The 26,934-nt window shown below is 44.0% G+C and overlaps 1 protein-coding gene across 2 annotated transcripts in view; it reads left to right on the top strand.

The window, feature by feature from the left end:
* GLRA1 (glycine receptor alpha 1) overlaps window positions 1–26,934 on the top strand; it is an 89,759-nt gene that overhangs the window by 24,457 nt on the left and 38,368 nt on the right. Inside the window, exons 2-3 of one of the 2 annotated variants that reach the window (XM_086412536.1) lie at window positions 15,600–15,727; window positions 21,220–21,287. In XM_086412536.1, coding sequence (XP_086268662.1) covers window positions 15,600–15,727; window positions 21,220–21,287 — 196 coding nt within the window. Of the gene's footprint in view, window positions 1–15,587; window positions 15,728–21,219; window positions 21,288–26,934 lie in introns of those variants that run through there. The other variant, XM_086412535.1, reaches the window with a different exon arrangement.

The raw sequence follows: 26,934 nt of genomic DNA, 5'->3' as shown, positions 1-26,934 counted from the left end.
AACTCTGTATTTACATACAAATACCCACTTCAACTAAATCCTCTCAACTCACAGTTAAGTGTGCTCTTTCTGAAGACCATCCACTCAGTTTATTAATGGCAGATGCAGATTTGAATCCAAGTTGCTTTTTCTACAGTTTAAGGTCATTTCTTCCCCAGTGCCCACTGAAGACTGTTTACTATTTTCTCAACACCCTCCTTTGAATCATAGTCTCTTGGATGCCTGAAGACCACACACATCTAAGATTCACTCTTAGGAAAGAAAACCTGTTTTCTCTGGAACAAATAGACCCCTTTTGCCAGTACATTTCCTAGGGGTTCATTGCAACTTGGCTTATTTTCCACACTAGGTCTGAACCAGCACAGATTTGGGAGGGGAAAGTAATATGGTTTTCTAATAGGTTCAGACATCCAAGCACTAATTGGTCTTCACACAGGTTTCCCTCAATTAATTTGGGAGTTCTTTGAATACAAGAGCTATAGCATATCTATTATTAAGATATTTAAAAGAGAAGTCTCTGGATTTTGTTGTTCAGTAGCTCAGTCATGTCCAACTATTTGGGACTCCATGGACTGCAGCATGCCAGGCCTCCCTGTCCTTCACCAACTCCCGGAGATTGCTCAAATTCATGTCCATTGAGTCAGTGATGCCATCCAATCATCTCAGCCTCTGTCATCCCCTTCTCCTCCTGCCTTCTATCTTTCCCAGCATCAGGGTCTTTGCCAATGAGTTAGCTCTTTGCATCAGGTGGCCAAAGTATTGGAGCTTCAGCATCAGTCCTTCCAATGAATATTCAGGACTGATTTCCTTTAGGATGGACTGATTGGATCTCCTTGCAGTCCAAGGGACTCTCAAGAGTCTTCTTCAACATCACAGTTCAAAAGCATCAATTCTTCGGCACTCACCTTTCTTTATAGTCCAACTCTCACATCCACATATGACTACTGGAAAAACCATTGATTTGACTAGACAGACCTTCGTTGACAAAGTAATGTCTCTGCTTTTTAATATACGGTCTAGATTTGTCATAGCTTTTCTTTCAAGGAGCAAGTGTCTTTTAATTTCACGACTGAAGTCACTATCTGCAGTGATTTTGGAGCCCACGAAAATAAAGTTGGTCACTGTTTCCACTGTTTCCCCATCCATATGCCATGAAGTAATGGGACTTGATGCCATGATCTTAGTTTTTTGAAAGTTGAGTTTTAAGCCAACTTTTTCACTCTCCTCTTTCACTCTCATCAAGAGGCTTTTTAGTTCCTCTTCACTTTCTGCCATAAGGGTGGTGTTATCTGCATATCTGAGGTCATTGATATTTCTCCCGGCAATCTTGATTCCAGCTTGTGATTCATTTAGCTCAGAATTTAGCATGATGTATTCTGCATATAAGTTAAATAAACAGGGTGACAACATACAGCCTTGATGTACTCCTTTCCCAGTTTGGAACCAGTCTGTTGTTTCATGTTTGGCTCTAACTGTTGCTTCTTGACCTGCATAGAGGTTTCTCAGGAGGAAGGTCAGGTGGTCTGGTATTCCCATCTCTTTAAGAATTTTCCACACTTTGTTGTGATCCACACACAACAAACTCTGGGGTTAGCTGTACCTAAATAGGGCTTCCCAGGTGCTGCTAGTGGTAAAGAACCTGCCTGCCAATGCAGGAGACAAGAGATGAGGATTAGATCCCTAGGTTGGAAAGATCCTTTGGAGGAGGGCACGTCAACCCCCTCCAGTATTCTTGCCTGGAGAATCCCATGGACAGAAGAGCCTGGCAGGCTGCGGTCCAAAGTATGGCAAAGAATCAAACCCAACTGCAGTGACTTAGCACAAATAACATTTAACCTCTATAAATCTCAGTTTCCTCATAAGTAAAATGGGGGTAATTAATCCAACCCAAAGGATTATTACTGAACTGACTGACTGAAAGGATTAGATTCAGGATTCAGTACCATAAATAAAGCTCTTTGTGTAAGGCCTGGTCCTTTATAACCACTCAATAAGGGTTGTTATATTTTTATTATTTATATTCTACTCAGTCATCTAATACAACCTTTGACATACAGTAGGCACTTCATAATTATTTCAGATAAATAAGTAAATAAGTGAAGCAATAAATTAATGCCATCTCAAATGAGATGATAATGATCTCAAAGTACTTAGTGAATGCAAAAAGTTGACTAACCTAAGAAAGGAATTTATTGCTACAGCATCTTTAAGCATCATGCCCTTTACCACTCTAAAGTTGATAAAGGAAGGTGGTATTTCAAAGATGGGTGAACTGAGACAGAGAAAATTAAATGAAAGACAAGTTGACTACAGAGAAATTCTGAGTGACAATTTAATAAATAGTCAAGAAGGATTTATTCACTCCCTTCCTGTCTGTTGGGTCTGGCCAAATAGTCAAGCAGAAGATGCCCCAGACCCTGGTCACGTTAGGGCTCTGCCGTCTGAGATGCTGAGATGAGATCTTAACCTTTCAGTTGATCCTCAGTGTCATCAGCTGTACCTGGAGATGCTGTCATGCAGGTGGCAGGAAGATCAAATGAATTGGAAGTGCCAAGTATACCAAAAGTGTTATTTGTGTGAAAGTGATCGTCAGATTCTTCTCAACCCATAATTTCCAATTCTCAGAGCTCCATGAATTCTCACTCACAGTTCCAAAGAGTCATACAAACATTTCTACTATAAGCCAGAGCAGCACCTCAGAGGGACTCTGGAAATCTCTATCACTTGGGATAGTCAATAAAACAGTGTGGGCTTTAGATACCAACAACTGACTATTGATTATAAGTGGGGTCTGCCACTTACAAGCTATATGACCTCTGCTAAATTTCAGAAAATGCAAGCATCAGTTTCCCCATCTAAAAAATGAAGGTAATGCTGTCATCATCATAGGATTGAAAGTGCTCAGCACATAGTAAGTACTCAGTGAATAGTAGCTATTACTATCATTAGCTAATAACACATCTTTCTGTTTTTATCATATTACTATTAATATTTCTCAATATTCATACTCCCAGAACTTTGCCACATCAAATGACAATTCCCTGCTGATCAATGCAGTCTTTTTTTCCCAAAACTTTTTGTATAGAATCCCTGAGCTGCATTCTCTACAAAGACATACTTTTCCAGTGGGATTTATCTGATTAAAAAGAAAACTGCATTGAAGGTAATGAGAGCCATTTGCTCTCCTGTCCAACTCGTGGGATGCATGCTAATTACACAGGGCCTGCTAAGAGCTTTGACTCCAGCAGAGTAACCCCCATAGGCCTGTTCAGCAACCAAGCCTCTGAAGAATAGCCCCCCACCCAAATTCCTAACATTGTGACTCATCTAGGGGGTTACTTGAAGCTAACAGGCTTAAGCCAATAATTCTTTGTGGAACCAGACCACTGAATGACACTGTAGATCAGAGGCACAGGAAAACTTCCTGAAGTGAGATACACAGGGACAGTCAGGGCAAAGTGAGACGATAGTTGCAGAATTATATTTAGTGACCTAGGAGGGGGAAATGAAAGGCATAGGTTTGACCTAGGACATTAATCTCAGTCGTTCTGTAGGATGGCTATACATGCTCCTGAAAGAAAAAGATGGCTTCTCCTTTTATTTTCCTGCCTTGGACTTTCCCAGAGGACATCAGGTATTTTCCCCCAGAGACTGATTAAAGCTATCAGGGCCAGAATTCAGGGCTTTTTTATTCCAGTCAAATCACATCATTGATGCTAAGTACCTGCACAGCTAAATTCTGCTTCCTCTGAAGTACCAGGCGTATACAAGCCATTTAACAAATACCTATTGAGCCCTGACCAGGTGCCAGGCTTTGCACTTCATGAAAACCAAATGGAAGAAGTTTGCCAAAGTCATGTTTTTGGGGTCTTGTCTACATAATATATAACTGTCCCAGTTTGGGGAAAAGGAAGGTTGGAGACATGAAGGTTGAACTTGAACCAGAAAACATCAAGGACTGCCATGATTCTGGTCCTGAAACAAGCACATGAGGTAAGAAGAAGGGAGATGAGAAGAAAGAAAACATTGGCACGGTTTAAGCAAATGCAGTGTGGTATGCCAGAGTTAGACAATCAAGCCACAAGCTCCTTAAGCCTTAATTTTCTTACTTTAAAATGGGGGCAGACATCCCTTCCTCTCAGGTTGTTTAAAGGATAAACTGTGATAAAATATTTAATGTTAGGGGATTTTTTGCCAGCAAACAATAAAAATTAAAATGAAGCTTTCTGAAAATTAAATGAGATGCTGTGAGAGGCAGACATCCATCTTTAGGTGACCACACTTGATTATCCACAGGAAACTCTACCTTTGATCGACTGGGTTTGAGGACCTAGGATGCTCTAGGAGGACAAGGACTGGGGTAAAGCAAGTGAGGGCACAAACTTTAAGGAGGCGCTCACTTTCAGGGCTCTGCACGTGCAGGGTTGGTACCTACACAGATCTCAAAGTAAGAGCCTCTTTGAATTTTGACAGGCGCCTCATTCTTCTCACCCTACTTCATGAGGATACTTAAATAAAAGCAACAGAAGAATTAATGGAGGGAAAGCTATCTAGAAGAACAGACTGGAAGCAATGCTAAGGAATGTGAGACATCCCAAGAGAATCTGACTTCCCTAAGGGCAGGGGAAGAACCAGATGGAACCTCAAGGTTCCTTTCAGCCTCAAGGATCCAAGGTTTGTTTTGTTTCTTTAAATCTTTGGCTGCACCCCTGAAGCACATGAGACCTTAGTTTCCTGACCAGTGATTGAACCCCCATCCCTTGCGTTGGAAGGCAGAGTCTCAACCACTGGACCACTGGGTATGCCCCCAAGATTTCATCTCACTGCAGACAAGAACCCTGTTCAAATACTTGCACTTCTTATCCAGATAATGGTTCCTTATAAGAGGCAGATCTAGCTGCAGAAGGTAAGACAGAAAAGGGAAGGGAGTCTTGCTTCATAAGACCTGGAGAAGCAGGCTCAGGGCATGCCAACTGCGCCATTCTGCTCCCTAAGGGGTGCTTAGCAGATCATGAAGTGAAACTAATAACATGTCAGGCACTCCAGGCCAACCTAAGCCCCTTACTGCAATCAAATAAAACCGGAATTGCACAGCTGGCCAAAGCCAGCCAGCTGTTGACCTGAGGGTGCAACCCAGGCAAAGCTGACAGTGACCAGCAAGGCCCACACTGTGCAACAACCCCCGAGTCCCTGGTGTCAGAGTAACAGACAGGAAACTGGTTCAGTCCACAAGGTCAGAGAGTGCCAGCCTTACTCAGCCTCATCCCTTCCTAGGACCTAGGATACCTACCCCTCACATCATCCCTCCATTCCTTTCTAAGGACAGCCCCACAGGCAGAAGAAAGCTTTCTCCCCAAAAATATACAACACGGACATCAACAAATGTCAGGTCTTCCCAAACGTGTACAGAGGCAAAAGTTCACAAAACTCAGAAAAATTCTGATTTCTGTCCCCATCTGCCTCCAAATACTGCCTTCTTCCTCTGAACCACCAGAGCACTCCAGTTATGCTCCTTAGGCTGAGGGCAACCTCTTATAGTTGTTTACATGTACCTACTCTAGTCTATCTGCTGAACTATAAACAATAAGTGGGCAAAAGCTACTCATCGACAAATGATCATTGGAAATTCCCTGGCAGTCCAGTAGTTAGGACTCTGTGCTTTCATGGCTGAGGGCTGGGTTCAATCCCTGGTCAGGGAACTAAAATCCCACAAGCTGTGTGGTGTGGACAAGAAAAAAAAAAGAAAAGAAAAGATCATTGAGTGCTACTACCTGTCAGGCACTGTAGACAAACACCAACTCAGTCCACACAGAAGGCTTCTTCTGTAGACAGCAACATATTTATCCGCCTCTCCTCCACAGCGCCTTATCCATGTAGTAGGTGCATAATAAATTAGAAGGATCAGAGGACTGTAGAGCAAGAGAACCCATAAAAATCAGACAAGCCCCCACTCAATAATCTAGTCTCTTGACAGTGACTGATAATCCACCCTGTTCCCCTTTCCTGCTGGGTCAGGCTCCAGACCCATCTTCCAAGCAGCTGCTCAAAGTAAAGTGTTTACCATGGCTGACCTAATCCAAAACTTCCATTTTCCAGATGGAGAAACTGGGGACCATCTGAGAAAAAGAATTAGCCCAAGAAAAATTTAGACACAGAGCCAAAACTATATCTCAGTTTCCCAGCCCCACCTTCATATTTCTCCCTCTATTCCACAATGACTTTTATAATTGTGTATGAAATAAAGGGAAAAAGTGGAAACAGTGTCAGATCTCATTTTCTTGGGCTCCAAAATCAATGCAGGTGGTGACTGCAGCCACAAAATAAAAAGATGCTTGTTCCTTGGAAGAATAGCTATGACAAACCTAGACAGTGTATTGAAAAGTGGAGACATCACTTTGTTGACAAAGGTCCATATAGTCAAACTATGGTTTTTCCAGCAGTCATGTATGGATATGAGAGTTGGACCATAAAGAAGGTTGAGTGCCAAAGAATTGATGCTTTCAAACTGTGGAGATGGAGAAGACTCTTGAGAGTCCCTTGGACAGCAAAGAGATCAAACTAGTCAATCCTAAAGGAAATCAACCCTGAATATTCACTGGAAGGATGAAGCTGACGCTCCAATACTTTGGCCACCTGATGTGAAGAGCTGACTCATTGGAAAAGACCCTGATGCTGGGAAAGATTGAGAGGGCAAGAGAAGAAGGGGGTGACAGAGAATGAGATGGTTGGATGGTATCACTGAGTCAATGGACATGAGTTTGAGCAAACTCTGGTAGACAGTGAAAAACAGGGAAGTCTGGCATGCTGCAATTCATGGGGTCGCAAAGAGTCTGACATGACTTAGTGACTGAACAAAAACAACAACAGGAAGCAAATGCTCCTGGAAACATAGACAGACCTTCTGTCAACACCTGACTAAGTTGACCTGGGACTTTCTATAAGGAATAAACACCAGTTCATTAGATTACCTCCCTGCCAAGGCAAAGGGGATGTTCTGGCCCAAGTCAGAGGACACATCTGCCTGGAAACCAAGTTGGACGCCCACTATTTGGAGGGGTCTTTTGGAGACTGCATTTCCCAACCTTGGCCAGGCTACAATTTAATTTAACCAGACAACAGCTGAGAAATCCAGATGGATTATTTGTACTAACAAGGCATCGAGGAGGGACAATCTTCCTTAACTTCCAGACCCACCACAAGGACACAGAACAGGGAATGCATTCCTGGCTACTCCCAACCTTGAAGACTCAGTGCTCCATTCTCAATTCTTCATCCTTTCCCTTTTTCTGTGTCCCTCCCACTCTCTCTCTCTCCCCCCTTCATTTCCCTCCTTCACTCCCACACATGCTCACTAAACTTCTCTTTAATTCTCCAAGTCCTCTCTCACCTCTAGACTTTACACATGCTGTTCCTTCTACCCCAAACACTCTCCTCTGTTTTCTCCAGGTCAATTCCATACTCAACCTTCACGTTTTACTGTAAAAAACACTATCTCCACAAAGCCTCTTGGAAGCCACCTCCTCCCCCCAGGTGCAGTTGGTACACACCCTCTGTGCTCACTGACTTCCTCGTTTGTAGCACTGGCCACGCCACAGACACCTCCACTTTCCTCTTCCTCTCTCTCCCACCCCCACTTCTCTTCTTACTCTGTGTCTCCAGCTTCCTCCTCCAGCTCCCTGCATCCCTCCCTTGGCTGTCCTCAGCCTCTGAATCACTCTTCTGCCCCTCATTTTGCCCTCCCTCCCTTTTCCCCCCAATCCCTGACCTCCTGACTTCCCTGCCCATGGTGAACTCAAGACATGGAATCTGTTGGCGTCAAGATGGAGGGACCCCCCACAGCTACCCCCACCCACCGTGGTCCTTGGGCATGTGGTACCATGAAGGGTCTAATTGAAATAGTTTCTCCCCAGGCTAACTGCCAAGCCCAACTCATTTGAAATTCAGATTGACAACTGCACATTGATTCCCTATTTCCAATTGATGCTGCAACTAGGGAATGAGAATCTGAGCATTGATCGGGCATGGCTTCCAACAAATCCCTGAGAAATGAGCTGTTCCACTGAAGAAAAATGAGGGGACTGAATGGGAAGGCAGCAAGACACACACACACTCATCCTCCCCTGAGGGCTCCAGATAAATTCAGGTCCCAAGACCAGATGAGTAAAGAAGAAAATTTTAAAAAGAGGGAATATTATAGATTACTAAAATGATGGTTTAGAACCAGAAGGACTCTTAGAGATTATTCTAATCCCCTCATTTTATAGCTTGGGAAACTGAAAGCTCAAAAGGGAAGTGATTCATCAAAGGTCACAAAGCCCCCTCTTTACTCTGTCACCCTCCCTCCAATGCCACTGTAGAACAGACTCCTGGACTTTTGCTTAATCTCTGCCATTAGGAGTCAAAACTGAGGTCCTTTAAGTACCAAAGTTTCCTAACTCGACAAATGCCCTAAGAGGCGCTAGACAGTTCAAGGCTCTGTCCAGTCAGTGCAGCTATCGCCATAAGCCTTCTCAACGAGGGACAGAACCCTTAGTCCCAGGAGACCTTACGGACATTCTGAAAATGACTATTAATCAAATCTGTCTAAATCAAGTCTGATTCACCACATTACATCTCAGTAATCCCTGAAACAATTTGCATCATTTCCAAATACTTTCATAGGGTCAGCAAATCCTAACAATCAAGTATTTCATTTCTCGTACTCACTCCCAGCCTCTGCGTCCAGTCCCTCACTATCTACAAGCAAAGGCTTAAGCTCACCAGAGGCAGTGGCTGCAAACGTGCATGAAGGGCCCCTGGACACCTATTTTCTCCGCACAGAGGCGCAAAGCACAGATTTACTTGAGGGGGCCCTAGAAATAATTCTGTGCAAAACGTGCTGTCTAAATATAGCCAGAAATGTACAATGATCATCAAGTGGAAAGGCGTGGCTATTTGACATTCAAATGGAGGATGTATCAGAAAAAGAATTAGAGACATTTTGGACGAGGGCAGGAAGGGATGGGAGGCGATTTTAGGTGGTTCAAAACATAATAATAACCTAGAATCATCATTTCAGTCATTTGCATTATCCCAGGAAGAAAGTCTCCATTGGGTGTTACCGTGTCTCTAACATCTTTCCAGCACTCGCTGATCTTCTTTTGGAACTGAAGGCAGATCTCAGGTTCGGGATGTCAGCCAGCAACAGAATTTAACTAGGATTTTAAACTCTTCTCTTTCTGTTTTGTTTTCATTGTATTCACTGCTATGGTTGTCCTCTATTACGGCAAGTAATACTGGTTTTTCATTTGTGAAGAGTGAAATACAAAGTTACCTTTCTTTTTAAAGAAGTGAGATAATTCAAGGAGAACTTTTTTCCCTAAATAACAAATATTTAAAACATATCACCTCCATATCCACTTTTAAATAAGTATAAATATTTCAACATCTGACATTACTGTGACCGAAACTATGAATTTTCAAGATGATTAGAAATATACACAGAAAACAAGATAAAGCCTTCAAAACGTACATGTCAATGCAATGAAAACTTTAAAGTGACTAATAGTAAAAATGATTCAAAAAAAAAAAACTCGATATCTTCGAGTTCTTATTTTCTTTTTTTTTTTATTCTTTTTTTATTTTTTTTAATTTCAGATATACGCATGCTCCCCATCCTGAACCTTCAAGCAAATGAAGGTGCTTAGCTAGGAGGGGAAAAAGTGATAATCTTTAGTTTAATGGCAAGCCTAAATATCCTCCATAGAAAAAAAATTTTAAAAGAAAAGAAAAGAAGAAAAAAAAAAAAAAGAACTTCAACTCAGTATTTCTTTAATATCCTCATATAAATCAATGGGTATTATAATACCCAAACCTCCTACATCTGTAAAAAAAAAAAAAAAAAGAAAAAACAGAAAAAAAAAAAACTCGGAAAAAACTGTCAGTGTTCCAAGAAACCATGATACATGGGAGGGGCTAGACTAGAGAATCTCAAAATTTCCAAGAATTCTACTGTGAGCCACCTGACAAAACAGAGACGCATTTATTTGCTAAGTCACACTACTTCTTCCCCAGTTTCAAGTGTGGTAAATTCAGAGTGTGTACAGGGATTGCCAGGGGTCAGACACAGGTTTTGATTTTCTTGGCTGTAACAATACAACAGAGCTTCAAAACAAGTAGTAACACCACCTACTATCATGATTTATATTCTTCGTAGTTTACAAAAGTTTTTCCTATATGTCATAGCATTTGGAAGAAGCAGGGCTTGAAAATGTGAGTTCTAATCTTTTCCCTTACTCAAGGGCTGTGTGATGTGAGGCCAGTTAATTTCTCAGAGTCTCAGTTCCCACCAGTTCAGTTCACCATACAAGGACTGTTGGTGAGTCAAAGGCCAGGTGACCAGACTGTAAGTGCCTTGCTGCAGACGTATGAGCTAGGATAATCAGAAGATGCTTCAGCTTGGGGAGGATTCAGATATTAAATGGCATATTTTGCTAACAGCAAATGGTAGGGAATATTTTGGGGCAAATTCATTTTCTCACCGTACTGCCTAATGGGATTCAGGATTATGAAAGAGGCCTGAGGGCAAAAGAAGTCTTATGCTATAGTAACAGCTAGGAGAGAGGACCACGTTCCCAAACCTTATTATCTGAGGGGAGGGGCTGAGAGAGGATAGGAGCTTATGAAAGCTTCATAACTGCCACTCCTGGAGTGGTTCGAGAAGTGAATCATAGCAGCAGTGAAGTCATAAATCACCGGTTATGTGCCCGTGGTTCCCTTTGTCACACCAGAGTCACACAGAAGCCATGGGTCTGGTGCTGAATGGAGAAAAAGCTGGGACTATGGTAAAGTAAGGCCACGGAAGGCGTTTGGCAGGACTTCCAAGTCATGCAGGGGCTACAGTGCAGCTGAAAGCAGCAGTGAGGCCAGGAGAAAGTCCAGACTGACTCTCAACTGCCACACACACACACACACACACACGGGAATGGAAGAGCGAGACAGTAGACTGAGTGCTGGCCGTGAACCGAGACCCATCTTTGACATTGTTTACCTGTGCTACCTCAGTGACTCCTTGTGCAACACTTCTTTTGGTGTGTCAGGCAACTGCAGTTTAGAGACGTTAGGTAATGTTCCCATGGTCACACAGCCAGTAAATGACTGAGACAGGATTGATTCCAAATCATCTGTTCTTGTCACTCTTTATGAACCATTCTATATTACATGTGACAGTACCATTCAGTAACACACACATACAATATATATACCACACACGTACAGCCACAAAGGCATTTGACATTTTCACACCCTGTACCCCATGTCTACATACATGCCATGAAAGTGAAAGTTAAGTCGCTCAGTCGTGTCTAACTCTTTGCGACCCCATGGGCTATAGACCACCAGGCTCCTCCATCCATGGGATTCTCCAGGCAAGAATACTAGAGTGGGTTGCTATATGTACACACAAAAACACCCATACTAAATATCACTCTTAACAACACACTTTGACAGGAACACGGGTCTTCATATTTTTGTATATCCAAATCTATGTAACACAGTTCACTTCAGTTCAGTTGCTCAGTCGTGTCCAACTTTTTGTGACCCCATAGACTGCAGCACGCCAGGCCTCCCTGTCCATCACCAACTCCCAGAATTTACTCAAACTCATGTCCATTGAGTCAGTGATGCCATCCAACCATCTCATCCTCTGTCATTTCCTTCTCCTCCTTCCTTCAATCATTGCCAGCATCAGGGTCTTTTCCAGTGAGTCAGTTCTTCACACCAGGTGGCCAAAGTATTGGAGTTTCAGCTTCAACATCAGTCCTTCCAATGAATATTCAGGACTGATTTCCTTTAGGGTGGACTGGTTTGATCTCCTTGCATTCCAAGGGATTCTCAAGAGTCTTCTCCAACACCCAACACCACAATTCAAAATCATCAATTCTTTGGTGCTCAACCTTCTTTATAGTCCAACTCTCACATCCATACATGACTACTGGAAAAACCATAGCCTTGACTAGATGGACCTTTGTTGGCAAAGTAATGTCTCTGCTTTTAAATATGCTATCTAGGTTGGTCATAACTTTCCTTCCAAGGAGTAAGCGTCTTTTAATTTCGTGGCTGCAGTCACCATCTGCAGTGATTTTGGAGCCCCCCAAAATAAAGTCTCTCACTGTTTTCACTTTATCCCAATCTATCTGCCATGAAATGATGGGACTGGATGCCATGATCTTCGTTTTCTGAATGTTGAGCTTTAAGCCAACTTTTTTACTCTCTTCTTTCACTTTCATCAAGAGGCTCTTTAGTTCTTCTTCACTTTCTGCCATAAGGGTGGTGTCATCTGCATATCTGAGGTTATTGATATTTCTCCCAGCAATCTTGATTCCAGCTTATGTTTCATCTAGCCCAGTGTTTCTCTGTACAGAGTTTCTATGTAACACAATCCTCTCTATATCCGCAAATGCCCTCATACATACCCTAGTCCCCACACATCCACCCACATCCATTCATTTATAAACAAAACATGCATATTCATCACACCTAGAAACCTACCCACGTCACACAAACTCACAGACATCTATACTCACACTTGTAAAAACAATATAATGCATTGTCCCTTATTCTTTCCATCAAAACAAGCCCTTTACAGCCTAGATGTACATCAACAGATGAATGGATAAAGAAGCTGTGGTACACATATACAATGGAATACTCAGCTCAGTTCAGTCGCTCTGTCGTGTCCGACTCTTTGCAACCCCATGAACTGCAGCACTCCAGGCCTCCCTGTCTATCACCAACTCCCGGAGTTCACCCAAACCCATGTCCATTGAGTTGGTGATGCCATCCAACCATCTCATCCTCTGTTATCCCCTTCGCCTCCTACCCTCAATCTTTCCCAGCATCAGAGTCTTTTCCAATGAGTCAGCTTTTCGCATCAGGTGGCCAGAGTATTGGAGTTTCAGCTTCAACATCAGTCCTACCAATGAACACTCAAGATTGACCTCCTTTAGGACGGACTGGTTGGATCTTCTACTCAGCCATAAAAAGGAAAGCATTTGAATCCATTCTAATGAGGTAGAAGAAGCTAGAGCATATTAAACGGAGAGAAGTAAGTCAGAAAGAGAAATGTAAATATCGTATACTGACCCATATATATGGAATCTAAAGAGATGGCACTGATGAATTTATTTTCAGGGAAGCAATGGAGAATCATACATAGAGAACAGACTTATGTACATGGCGGGAGGAGAGGAGGGAGGAGGGGAGATGTATGGAGAGAGTAACATAGAAAATTACAATACCATATATAAAATAGATAGCCAATGAGAATTTGCTGTGTGACTCAGGGAACTCAAATGGGGGCTCTGTGACAGGCTGAATAGTGGGATGGGAAGGGAGATTGGAGGGAGGGGACATGGGTGTACCTATGGCTGATTCTTGCTGATGTATGACAGAAAACCACAAAATTCTGTAAAGCAATTATTCTTCAATTAAGAAATCTTTTAAAAAGAGCCCTTTAGGATATGACTAAGGAATCTTCAGATTACTAAGCATGAGTGCAACCATCCTAGAAAATTTTCTGAAACTTCAAAGGAATAACTGATTATTTTCACTATTTTTCATTAGTGAGTATAATAGTCTACTTATTTTAAAATTGCTAATCCATACATGAATATTTCTGAATACTTCCTACTAACCAAGATATTTGACTAATTAATTAAAATATTGTTTCATTCATTTGGCCATTATTGAGCACCAAGTATGTGTGAGACATACCATGGTAGACACAGTAGAAGATTAAATAAACAGACAATGAAGGCACCCCACCACAATTGCTGGTCTCGGAACACAAACACGAGTAACTTCCAACAAGATAGCACAGTCATGACACCTGCATGGCTGGAAAGGCCACAGTGAGAGAGGGGACGTGGCAGGAGAAGGGACACAGAGACAAAACAGTCCTGAAGAATCTGGTCCTAGAGAACAGGAAGACATAGATGCCACCAGGGCAACTTTGGGAGGGAAGCTTGGGAAGGAAGCTGCAGCATCTGGTTTGGAATGCACTTGAGGCATGGCTTGGCAGGACATCCAGATGGACATGTGTCCCAGGTGTCTGCAAATGAAGAAAGGGGGCCTGTGGGAAAAGACAGGGTGGAGACAGGGCTATGAGGGCCGTCCATTAGAGGGGACCACTTAGACAGCGACAACACTGAAACCAGAAAAGGAGCCACGGCAAAGAACATAAGAGGCAGCGCAAATCCTTGGGGTGTTCCTTGGGGAACACCACGTCCAGCTTGGCCAGGTGACAGAAGCTCTCATTTTTTGCGACACACACGTGCATCTCTACACATGCACCTCTGCCAGCATACAAGCCCCAGAGCACACACAGTGGGGCTGCACCAGCTTCCAGGTATCTCCTGGATATAATCATTTCAGGTCGGGGAAGCTCAGTCACCCAAAGCAACAGAAATAATTGATCATCAACCCTTCAGCTTCCAATCTTGACTGTTCTAGACATGTGCATGCCCCCAGAGAGTATGGCAGGGGAAGGGCCCCTGTTCTTAGACCTCAGTCATTTGTACTACATACTACGGTACAAAGGAACACCTAAAACTGCTTTGCTGTGGAAGCAGGGTGACAGAAACAATGTGAAGCATCCCCAGTTTGATTTCAAATCCCCCAATTCTGGCTACATCCAGGCAAGTGACCCCTGATTTACCTGGAACCTACATCTCCTTCACTAGCTGTGTCTCAGTTTTTTGAAAGTGTTTTGAAACTTTTTTGAGAGTGTTTTTGAGAAAGCATTTTTGAAAGTGTTTTGAGAGAGTCCCATAAGTATAAGCATCTAAGTTTGTCAAAGGTTCTGAGAAGACCCAAGGTAAAGATGCCTGGTTCTATTTGTGTTCCCAAATGCATTTGACTTGGGCATCTTCTTTAAAAAAAAAAAAAAAAATTAGCAGCTCATTCTGAAGAGAAACTTTGGGGAAAGACTGGACTGTTGTTGTTGTTTAGTCACTCAGTCATGCCTGACTCTTTTACAGCCCCATGGACTGTAACCTGCCAGGCTCCTGTGTCCATGGGATTTCCCAGGCAAGAATACTGGAGTGGGTGGCCATTTCCTCCTCCAGGGGATATTCCTGACCCAGGGATCGAACCCACATCTCCTGCATTGGCAGGAGGATCCTTTACCACCGAGCAGCTAGGGAAGCCCAAAAAGGCTGGACTACTTGATCTCTAAGATTTTTTCTGGCTGCACTGTTCCATGGACCTCTGAAAGTACAGGCTCCCAAAACACAGGGCTGGGCCTTGTGGGAAGTTATCCCTTCAGTCTCCTCTCCCAGGGAAACCAGCAGTCAAGGGTGATTGCCCAAAACCTTAGAGATGCAGCCTTAAAAGAATCAGCAGTTTCTTAGCATCAATCAGACACTCTCGGCCACCTGCCAGGATCCCATGCAGGCTGATACCTGGGCTGGATAAACAAGGTAGCCTGGGCCTTACCTCATTAAGGACCCATATTACCTACTTCTCCAGTGGTTCCTAGAACTGGGCTGAGCAAGGCTGGGATCTGATCTCAGTGTGAGAAAAGCCCTCATTAACCATCTGCCTCCTCTTTCCTTTCTTAGTCTTGCTGCTTCCAAGGAGGCTGAAGCTGCTCGGTCTGCTTCCAAGCCCATGTCACCGTCCGATTTCCTGGATAAACTCATGGGGAGGACTTCTGGATACGACGCCAGGATCAGGCCCAATTTCAAAGGTAGATAATCTTGCCTTTCAGAGCCCCAGGGATCCACTTTCCCAGATTGTGGCAGCAAGCCCACTGAATTGTATGCAGATGGTATGAATTCCATGACTCTTTTCTCTACCCCTAAGGCAGATACTATTAGTCAATTCACCAAGGCCAAACAAAGCCTCGGAGAGTACAACTCAACAGGATCTCTGGTTGCCTGTGTCAGTATGGGAACTAAACCCACTTGCTAGCTTTACTAATGGACAAGCAATGAACGCAGAATGTAGAGAAATGAGTTCAGGTTTCGCTTTGGGTACAAACTTATTCTCTGAGCTTAGATAAGCCTCTTCCTTTTTCCCGGTTTCAGTCTCCTGGCCTGGGCAGGGATGGAGCAGGCTATCTCTGTGGTTTTTACACTGTGCCTCATGGAGTCCTGGCGCTTCTTCCCTGTGTCCCAAAAGAGAGAAACAGAAGACACGAGCAAGTCCCCCACCTTGCTTCTCCCCCAAGCAGCTGTACTTTTATTTGTCTTAGATGAGAAGCTTCTAACTACAGTTCATCCACTGAAAGCTTCCCCTGGAATAACAAATAATTTTGGAACTCTCACTTAATAAGAGCCACAATTTCAAGTGCCTAGTAAGACAATAGGGGGTGGTAGAAATATGCAAAAAAATAGTGCTGCAGGTCCCTGGAAAGTAGGCAGCCCTTCCGTCCCCCCAGTCCCTCGTCACCCTACAGGACTGCGGGTCTTGTGCTGCCTGACCATCCAAAAGTCCAAGAAAAGCCACAAATCAAGATTTAGGAGAAACTTCCTGAAACCTAACACATGTAAATACAAGCAAAACATGTTTGGGAGCCAGATATGCCCTTATGGGTGGCCCATTTATTAACCACAAATGAAGTGATCTGAGAAGCTTCTTCTGGCTCACAGTCCTCTGAGCTCTTATGTCTTACAACAAGAGGGGCCAGTTCCTGTCATCCACTGATGCCTCAGGAAACTGTAACCATCCACCTCTAACTGCTGGGCAGGTTTCTGCATGCGCAGACTTGAGGACCTCCTTGGGAGCCTGTGCACCCTGACCTTCCTCCCAGCACCCCTGCAAAAATCTTATTTCAAAGACCCACAGCCAACCCTGATCAATCCTTGATTCCAGATGCCCTTCCTTGCTGTTCCTTTTGGCTCAAATCCAAGACCGAACAAGAGATGTGGCAGCTGTTAACAGCTTCCTAGTATCGGCTCCCTCAACCCCCCACCCTCCAAGTCCCCTTCTCAGAGCGCTCTGCAAATGGAAAACAGGCTGGGAAGTGCACTGAGGCTTGTGTGGGGGCCCAGTTCCCACACCTGTTGATGTCGAGGTGCTCTTGCTCCCCAGCACCTCACTCCTGAGGCCATTCTCTTCCAGGATTGAACACCACCTTTCTTCCCTCAAAGACAGTGAGTCGGCATATAAGCCCTTCACCAGAGTCACGGTCTCAAACACCCAGAGGGCCCCAGCAGGTACGGCGCACAACTGAAATAGGATGGGGGTAAGCAGAGAGAACCAGAAAGTACACGCTCTGCTAAGGGCAGCCAGGTTCCCGCCAGGTAGGAAGCAGGCCCTGGGTGGCGTGCCTTCCCAGATGAGACTTAAGTCAGGGGGTTATGTGAAATCTTCCAAGTTGGCAGCTAAACCATATCGTTGGGAAACACCATTGGCCAAATCAAACACATCAGAGAAAACTGACCACCAGTTTGCATCTGCAGCTTCGCAGTTTTCAGCAATTCCGTCCCCCAGCGCCCCCTCGTGGGCTCCTTCAGAACTCCAGGCTGAGTAGAAGTGCCTTAGTCTTGTCCACCTGCTGAACATAGGGGCCTCCGAGTTTCATGTGCTAGTTATCCTTTGTGCGTATCACTGTACTTGGCACATAGAAGGCCCACAGTAAACCCATCATAAATGAACGCATGAGCAAATGACCCTAAAAATATGCTGCTGCTGCTGCTAAGTCGCTTTAGTCATGTTCGACTCTGTGCAACCCCATAGACGGCAGCCCACTAGGCAAGAACACTGCAGTGGGTTGCCATTTCCTTCTCCAATGCATGAAAGTGAAAAGTGAAAGTGAAGTCGCTCAGTCGTGTCTGACGACTCTAGCAACCCCATGGACTGCAGCCTACCAGGCTCCTCCATCCATAGGATTTTCCAGGCAAAAGTACTGGAGTGGGGTGCTATTGCCTTCTCCGAAAAATAGGCTATGTAGAATAATTAAGTGACTTACCCAAGTCATGCTGCCAAGACTGGGGACTTTAACCCAGCTAGCTGCTCTGACTCAATTCTGTCTAATGCTAGTGATTTATTTAGTTGTTTACTGCCTGATTCATTTATTTATTTACTTACTTACATAGCGGTGGACATAACCATTGAATTAGGGCCCTTTCCCTCCCCACCCTGAAAACATTATTCCAAACACTCGGACCCAAAACATACCGGACAAGACAATCCCTTGGGCCTTTCCCAACCCTACACTATCTCGACCCCCTATAATCTCCTCTGACTTGGGCTCTGAGCAAAGCACATCTTCTTGGAACCCCACCCCAGGTGAAGAGGAGCAAGATCTCTACTTTCCCTTGTGGTGAGGGCTGAAACATTGATTTCAGGGTACCTCCTGCTTCTGAGCCCCACGGCCCCTTTCACATGTCCCAAAAGCCCCCCACAAACTACAGAGCTCCTGTAAAGGCCAGGCAGAGTAGGCCCCTATGACCCCAAGACAACAGGAAGGGGCCTGCCTTGTTTGAGGACCCCACAGAGTGATGAATCACTCAACAATTTCGTCTGAAGATATGCGTGCTGGGGAGAGTGGGCTCTGCAGAACACAGTGGCAATGAAAATCCTAACACTGAAGTAGAGCGCTCAAAAACTGGATTCTAACCCTCTTACTAGTTACCTGATGTCTGTGACCCACAGTAAATCACTTGACGCTTCTGGGCCTCTGTTTCTGCATCTGTGAAATGATCCAGGAGAACCAGGCCCTGCCAGCTTTGATATGCTGTATCTTCGCTAAGACTCTGTGTATCACAATGGCTCCCAGGATCGAGGGCACGGCCCAATGCAAACATACACACAAGACCAAAATTAAACTTTAATATTTAATGAAATATATACATTACACTGCTGCCAAAGGCAGCCAGATTGTAATTTTCTTGAGGATAATTTAATTTCAGATTTATTTCAATGAACCACACCTCCCCATGAGGTCCTTTTGGCTGGTGCCCTCTCGCACACATAAATCAGGATCTAATTTATATGGGAGTCACAGCACCAGATACTGGCAGGGCCTGGGTGGGAACTCTGTGCACATCATTTCAAGGCACAGGCAGTAACTCTTTGGGGCATCTTAATGGTATGAGGCTAAATGAAAAGAGAAACCTGTATCTGAGTCTAAATGAGGAGCTGGAGGGGAACCCTAATGAGCCTTTGTTCTGGTGAAAGTGACCAAGAAGGCAGATTTCTGCTCAGCATTAGGAAAAAATTTTTAGCAGGCAGAGCTATCCAACTATGGAAAGTGCTGCTCGAGATGAAATGAGTTCCCCACTGCTAGAGGTGATCAAGTGCTCAGCCCTGAATGAGTACCAATGGTTCCTAAACCCAGCTCTGCATGAGGATCACTCAGGCCACTCATTAAACAATAAACTCTGGGCTAAATCCCTACAGATTTGGGTTCACTGGGTCTGGGGTTGGGCTGAGGAGTCTGTAGTTTAACAAGTTCCCCAGGTGATTCTACGTCTGCACCTCAGTTTGAGAAACGGTTGGTTAAGTGATCCTTCAGAAACACTCCAGCCCTGCAATCCTATACAGTAACCTTGTAATTCAACTGAGAGCTTCCATAAGGGAATTCCAAACCCATGGAGCTGAGAATGACTGCCCAGATCAAGATCTACTCTCCCAAGTCGATGGGGAAATTGCATTCCAGAAAAGGGAAGGGGCATGCCTCAGAGAAAAGAGCCAGTGAGAGTCTGGGGCTGTGTCTCAAACACAGGGATCCTGGCAAGCCCTTGGAAGGAAAGCCTGGATCCTCACAGCAGGATTGAGTCCCTTTCTATACCCTAGGATTTCTGAAAAGAAAAGAATCTTGGCTGAGTTTGGGTGAAATGCTTGGGCTAATTTTTCAAGATGAACAGAGAGGAGTGGGTATAAGAAAACTTGGATTCAAGTCCTGGCTCTACCACTTGCTGGGTACAGAAGCCCAGGTGAGCTACTAAAGTTCTCTGCTCTATTATGAAGCTGGGAATCTCATTGCTAGAGGGACCTAGCAACAATAATTTTGCCCTGCCTACCTCAGGACCTCATGGGGATCAACCAGAAAGTGGACCTGGAAAAAATTCACAAATGGCATGTTGCCATTTTCAAGTGAAGGATCATAACCTATTATCCAAGTATGAACCCCCTTCAAAATCAGCTCAAGGTCATCATCACCTTCACAAGGGCTTCCCTAATGCCTCGCTCTTCAGAACCTCTCTCACACCTGGACTCTTACTGTTTATATAACTTTTACCCACGGCCTCACATTCTTTCCTGGTTATTTTATACTGGCCCTCTTGCCAGCATGAGTGGAAACCCAGTGCTTAAAATCCTGGATTTTGCCACATTATGATCTTGAGCATGCCCCTTCCTTTCTCTGAACCTCTCTCCAAAAGTATAGTCATTAAAACCACTAGCTTCAGAATTAGACCAATCTGAACTCAGGCTTGACCGTTTACTAGCTGTGTGGCTGTGGACAAACAGCCTGTCTGAGCCCGCTTCCACGTCTGTAAAATAATGGGAATAACCGTGTCTTCTCATGGAGCTACTGAGAGGATACAATGAGATAACATTAGTAACACTCTCAGTGCAACAGAAAACCCTGCTCAGTTAATGGTAACTAATTGTACAAAATGAAGAGACTGGGCTTCAATTGGACAGAGGTCCTGCTAGCAATGAGATTCCGAAGGGCAAATAATCCTCCTCTTCTTTCCTACCCTTGCAGTAGGATTCAAAAAGCTTGCTTGGAAAGTATTTACCAAAGACTTATGGACTTCCCTTGAGGTTCCCTCTGGATTCCTCAGCTGGTAATTCCCATCAACGCCCTTTCAGACAATCATCCTTGGTTCAGAAGTTCAAGGCAAGGAACTTGCTGTTTCTTGCAATTCCCAAGATGGCCTCCAAATGTTGTAGCTGTAAATACATTTCGGCCACAAATTAGAAGGCAGCCGGTGGGGTTTGGGGAAGGCATTTCAACCATATGGCAGGATGATGAATCATCTCGTGTTAATGAAAGTACATCTCAGCCTCTGGTGTTCTGTACCTGGTGCTCACTTGGGGACCTGGGAATCTGGCATAATGATGTGGCTACGAGTCCCTGCTGCCTAAGAGTGGGGTGGAGGACAAGTCAGGGTCTCCTCCACCAAAGGGGATCTATCCCTAAATTCAGCATTTCATGAATGGGTCTCGTCTGGGGGATTTTTTTCATGGCCATGGAGCTAAGCAAGAATCTCTTTTAATTGGCAGGTCCCCCAGTGAATGTCAGCTGCAACATTTTCATCAACAGCTTCGGTTCCATTGCTGAGACAACTATGGTGAGTGAGTCAGAACACAGGCTGCTACTTACTGCCCGGGAGATCTCTCCCCCTGAAATATTTACCCTCTGTACTGGTCTTGCTCAAAGAAGTGGGAAATCTGGTGTTTTTCAGGGCTTCATGGGATTTGGACATTTTTACTGTCCTGTTCAATGTTTTGAGTGAAGACATATATCTGAAAATGACCAAGGAGCTAGGGGGCTAGCACATGCTAAACACTCAGGATTACAAAAGCAAAATTCTATCAGGAGGTGAAAGTTTTAGATTAAAAGAAAATATAAAGACCTGCTTGTAAGTGTAAAATTCAGCTGTAGAATAGCAAAAGACGGGTTATACAAGCTGAGATGGGTATACTTGGTTGATTCTTCTATGTTTGTATATATTTAAAAATTCCCACAGTTAAAATTTTAAAATATATCTGTTAGAGTAGAAAAAATTCTAGAAGGAAAAACAACCAAAATGTTAATAGCAGTTATCCCTGAATCATCATCTTATGGAGGATTTCATATCCTTCAGTACTTTTATATTTTTCTAATTTCTGCAAGGAGTAAATCTTATGTTAATAATTATAAATAAATGTAATCTACTTTAAAATATTTTTCTCAATGCTTGAAAACAAAAATTCAATTGTACTTGTTTTGAAGGGTGCAATAAAGCTTGTGAGAAAACAAAGCGGCCTCAAATCAACTCTTTATGAGCAGAATGAGAAGCAGTCAGTCAATCACGAAGTCCTATAGATGTTACTGCCTTCAAATCCTCTAAACCATCCATCCCTGGATGCCCACCTGCCTCTAGTCTAGCTCAGGGTGCCACAGTGCCTTGCTCACATTACTGCAAAGTGTCCCCAACTTGCCTCCTGCCCCCTCCAATCTATTCTTCCTCACACTGTGGTCTTTCTAAGATACATACCTAACCACACTGGTCCCCTGCTTTAACACCTCCCCCAGAGCCCCCTCACCTTCAGCATCAAGCTTGCAAGGCCCCTCTGATTCTGGTTGGCTGCATCTCTTCCCTCTCACTTCCCATTCTGGATGAATGGAATTGCTCAGCCTTCTCCACCCAGGAGGTGCTTGCTCTCTGGTTTCCAGCCTTCTCTTGATGCTGCGGAGGCCTCTGCCCAGGGCCCCCACTCCAGCTTCCTTTCCATTGCCAACCCTCAGATTCTTAACTCCCTGCTTAGGATGACCACCACAGGAAGCCTTCACACTCTTAACACGCATGTACACGTGTGTAAGTTCATATGTGCGCTGACCTAATGCTAGGATGGGTTCCTTCTACCCGTTCTCACGACGTGTGCTGCAATCCCCATTGAATGCGCTGGCCGTGCATTCTCACACTCTCACCATCTGCCCGTGTGTCCCTCCTCTCACTGGAATGTAGTTCAGTTCTTTGGGGGCCAGAATCTTGTCTCATTTCCTGTGGTAACCTCAGCACCTGGCACAGTGATTTAATAACAGGTATTCAGTAATTTTTTTTAAATAAGTAAGCCAAATCTGATATATTGTCTGTTGATTCAAACCATTATTTGGACTGAAATATTTATACCAATTAGATCTAACTTTTTAGTCCCAGATTGGCAAAAATTGCTGAGTTCTATATGTCATGGGGCAAATGATCCAAAATCTATCCTTTTGCGGAGAGGTCTGTTTTAATATGGTCAAATCAAGCAATCAAAGTCCCTAAAACTAACAGGCCTTTAATCTCCATGTGGAGGTTGTCCCGCCTACCGACTAGAACCAGCATGGTTGCTTTTCACTGGACCTCCAGGTCCAAAAGCCAAGTCGTTCCACCCTGTGAATGGACGCCTTCTCAGAGCTCCTAGTGAAGCCCTCTGCTGTTCTTCTCCCTCCAGACCAGACATGCACGGACATCTGCATCATTCATAGTGCGTGTGGCAAATGTTGAAACTTCCACTCTTCTTCCAAAATGGTAAAGAGTTATCAAACCAAGTAACGGTTTACATATGACCCCGTTACGTAAGGAACTTGGTTATTCGAGACAGGTGTACGCATCTGCACTCCAAGCCCACCCCTGCTTTCCTATAACAGTCGCATGGAAATCTATTTCCTTATTACAGATTACTAATGGAGTGGTGGTTTGCTCTTGTTTTGCATGGTGGTTAAAAGCTGAGGCTCTGAAGGAAACCTGGATTCACTCACTTTATGTAAGAGGCTGAGTTGCTTTGTTATCTTTAAGCCTCAACTTCGTTGTCTGTAAAATCCCAGGGGTGATTAATGTCATACTACTTCACCCAGTTAATTTCTTTTGCCTCCTGAAGTTATTATGGATGGAAATTATAAACAGGAAAGCATTTCTCAGAGTAAATGCTTTGTAAGTGCTCTTACTATTTCCAATGACGATGATGAGAATGATGGGGGCAATGATGGGGGCTCTGGGCACTGAAGCCCCAAAGTCACCCCAGATTAGTTGTGTGATCCTGAGCAATTCCTTGAGTTCTCTGAGCCTTAGTTTTCCCTTCTCCAGTATATCCTGTCTACCTCTTCAGACTTTATTCCTGCTACATATGCTTTCTACAGAGACAGTATAGCAATCAGGACATAGTCTTTTGTGCCCGGACGAAATCTGAGACTCAGCTCTGTGGACACGCACAAGATAGCCTACGTCAGCCTCCTCCTTCATAGAGCAGGGGACCAGGAGCATCCACCTGGGACTGTGTGAGGACTGGCAGATGAGGCATGGAAGCGCTGAGCACAGGGTCAGACACAAAGGACACACACAATGGATGGTAGTTCTTATTTCAGATGCCACTTGTCATTTTCAACAGCTTTCACATGCGTTCTCTCACTTCATTCCTTCACCAAACACTTGCTCTGAAAACCACTCTATAAAGCAGACTTGGCAGACACAATGCTCCCCAGTGTACAGCTGAGGAAATGGAGATTTGGAGACACCCCCATCCCAGAACTAGTTAGTGACCAAGCAGGAAATAGGGTCCAATTCTCACAACTGCCAGGAAACCATCCCCAAGAAAAAGACATGTAAAAAGACAGAATGGTTGAAGAGCACAGACATGGGAAACTGAGGGACCCCAGGCCCACAAACACACTTAAGCAGCAACCTAAGTGTTATCCAAAGTGGAAACCCAACCTCAAATCATGCCAGGCTCAGCATGGCTCAGGAGAAAATAGTACTGAAAATGGAGGTAACCAATGAGGGGAGGAGCCCAGAGAGATGGCTGCCTGGGGCAGAGATAAATAATGTTTAGACAGAACGTGAAGGACTGGCATGAGGTACTTCTTTGGGCATGGGCCACAGCTGACACAGTTTTGTCTTTATTAACTAAAGTTAATCCAAAGTAGAGTTGTCATTTTCTGGCTTCCACATTCAGTAATACGGTGATTTTTTTTTTCCTATGGGGTTCTTAATTATCAATATGTGTTTAATATACATTGCAGATAATTCAGGAGAAAACCTAAAATCTCAAAGGTAGAAAAACTGCTAAGAAACTAAGTCAGTCTTTATTTTACTGAAAGGGAGTCCAATGTCTAGAGTGGTGACACTGACTGAGCAAGGTCACACAGCACGCACTGGGTGCCACAGAAGCCCAGGGCCAGGCCACCTTGCAATGGCCAAGAGCTCCACTCCCCTGCAGCTTCTTTCTCCCCTAGATCCCACCAACCAAACCCTCTGGATCACTTTCCCATTCAAGCCTATTTCCTTGTCACTCAGAATATGCTTAGAAAACAAGATTGCATTCAAAAGCAAGACTACAGACTTGTATTAATGTGGAACACAAAAAAGGGCAACGACCACACGTTAAATGCTACTGTGTGTCAGGCATTATGCAGAGCACTCCATGTGTATCATCTTATTTACACCTCACAACAACCCCCATGAGGCAGGACATGTTATCTCCATTTGTGTTGTTTAGTCACTAAGTCATGTCCAGCTCTGTGATCTCATAGTCTGTAGCACACCAGGCTACTCTGTCCTCCACTATCTCCTGGAGTTTGCGCAAATTCATGTCCATTGAGTTGGCCATGCTACCTAACCATCTGATATTCTGCTGCCCCCTTCTCCTCCTGCCCTCAATCTTTCCCAGCATTAGGGTCTTTTCCAATGGGTCAGCTCTTCACATCAGGTGGCCAAATTATTGGCGCTTCAGCATCAATCCTTTCAATAAATATTCAGGGTTGATTTCCTTAGGATTGACTGGTTTGATCCTCTTGCAGTCCAAGGGACTCTCCAGAGTCTTCTCCAGCACCACAACTCAAAAGCATCAATTCTTTGGCACTCAGCCTTCTTTATGGTTCGACTGTCACATCCATATATGAGTACTGGAAAAATTATAGCTTTGACTCTATGGACCTTTGTTGACAAAGTGATGTCTCTGCTTTGCAACATGCTGTCTAGGTTTGCCAGTTTTCTTTCCAGAGCAAGTATTTTTTAATTTAATGACTGCAGTCAACCATCTGCAGTGATTCTGGAGCCCAACAAAATAAAATCTGTCACTGCTTCTACTTTTTCCCCTTCTATTTGCCATAAAGTGATGGCACCAGATGCTATGATCCTAGTTTTTTGAATTTTGAGTTTTGAGCCAGCTTTTTAACTCTCCTCTTTCACCTTCATCAAGATGCTCTTTAGTTCCTCTTCACTTTATGCCATTAGAGTGGTATCATCTGCGTATCTGAAAATGTTCATCGCTCAGTTGTGCCTGACTCTTTGCAACCCAGTGGACTGTAGCCTGCCAGGGAAGAATACTGGAGTGGGTAGCCATTTCTTTCTCTAGGGGATCTTCCCGACCCAGGGATCAAACCCAGGTCTCCTGCATTGCAGGTAGATTCTTTACCACTTGAGCCACTGGGGAAGCCCATATCTACATAGCTGAGGTTGTTGATATTTCTCCCACCAATCTTGATTCCAGCTTGGGATTCATCCAGCCTGGCATTTCACATGATGTACTTGGCACAGAAGTTAAATAAGTAGGGTGACAATATATAGCCGTGACATACCCCTTTCCCAATTTTGAACCAGTCTGTTGTTCCATTTCTGGTTCTACAGATTTCTCAGGAGGCAGATAAGGTTGTCTGGTATTCCCATCTCTTTAAGAATTTTTCACAGTTTGTTGTGATCCACACAATCAAAGGCTTTAGTGTAATCAATAAAGCAGATGTTTTTCTGGAATTCCCTTATTTTCTCTACGAGCCAACAAATGTTGGAAATTTGATCTCTGGTTCCTCTGCCTTTTCTAAATCCACTTGTTTATCTGGAATTTCTCAGTTCATGTATTGCTGAAGACTAGCTGGAAGGATTTTGAGCATAACCTTGCTAGCATGTGAAATGAGTGCAATTGTGCGGTAGTTTGAACATTCTTTGACATTGCCCTTCTTTGGGATTAGAGTGAAAATTGACCTTTTCCAGTCCTGTAGCCACTGCTGAGTTTTACAGATAAGAAAACTTAGGCTCACAAAGGTTAGGTCCCTTGCGTAAGGACACACAGCTAATCGGTGGCAGAAGTAGGAATTGAAGTCAGATATCACCCCAAACCCCATGTTCTCCTGAGCCAAATGTAAACACTTAATGTCCAGATATTTGGGATTATCCAGCCCTTGCTTTTTTTTTTTTTTTTCATCATAAGGAAGTCAGAGTTGAAAGGGAACTTCACTGAACAAACATACCCAGGCCC

The sequence above is a fragment of the Bos grunniens genome, chromosome 7 (assembly GCF_055505025.1).
Source record: "Bos grunniens cultivar Pamir isolate PY7600 chromosome 7, Bosgru_T2T1.0, whole genome shotgun sequence".
In the NCBI taxonomy this organism is placed as follows: domain Eukaryota; kingdom Metazoa; phylum Chordata; class Mammalia; order Artiodactyla; family Bovidae; genus Bos; species Bos grunniens.
Note: the sequence above shows the minus strand (reverse complement) of the source record. Positions and strands in the feature narration are given on the sequence as shown.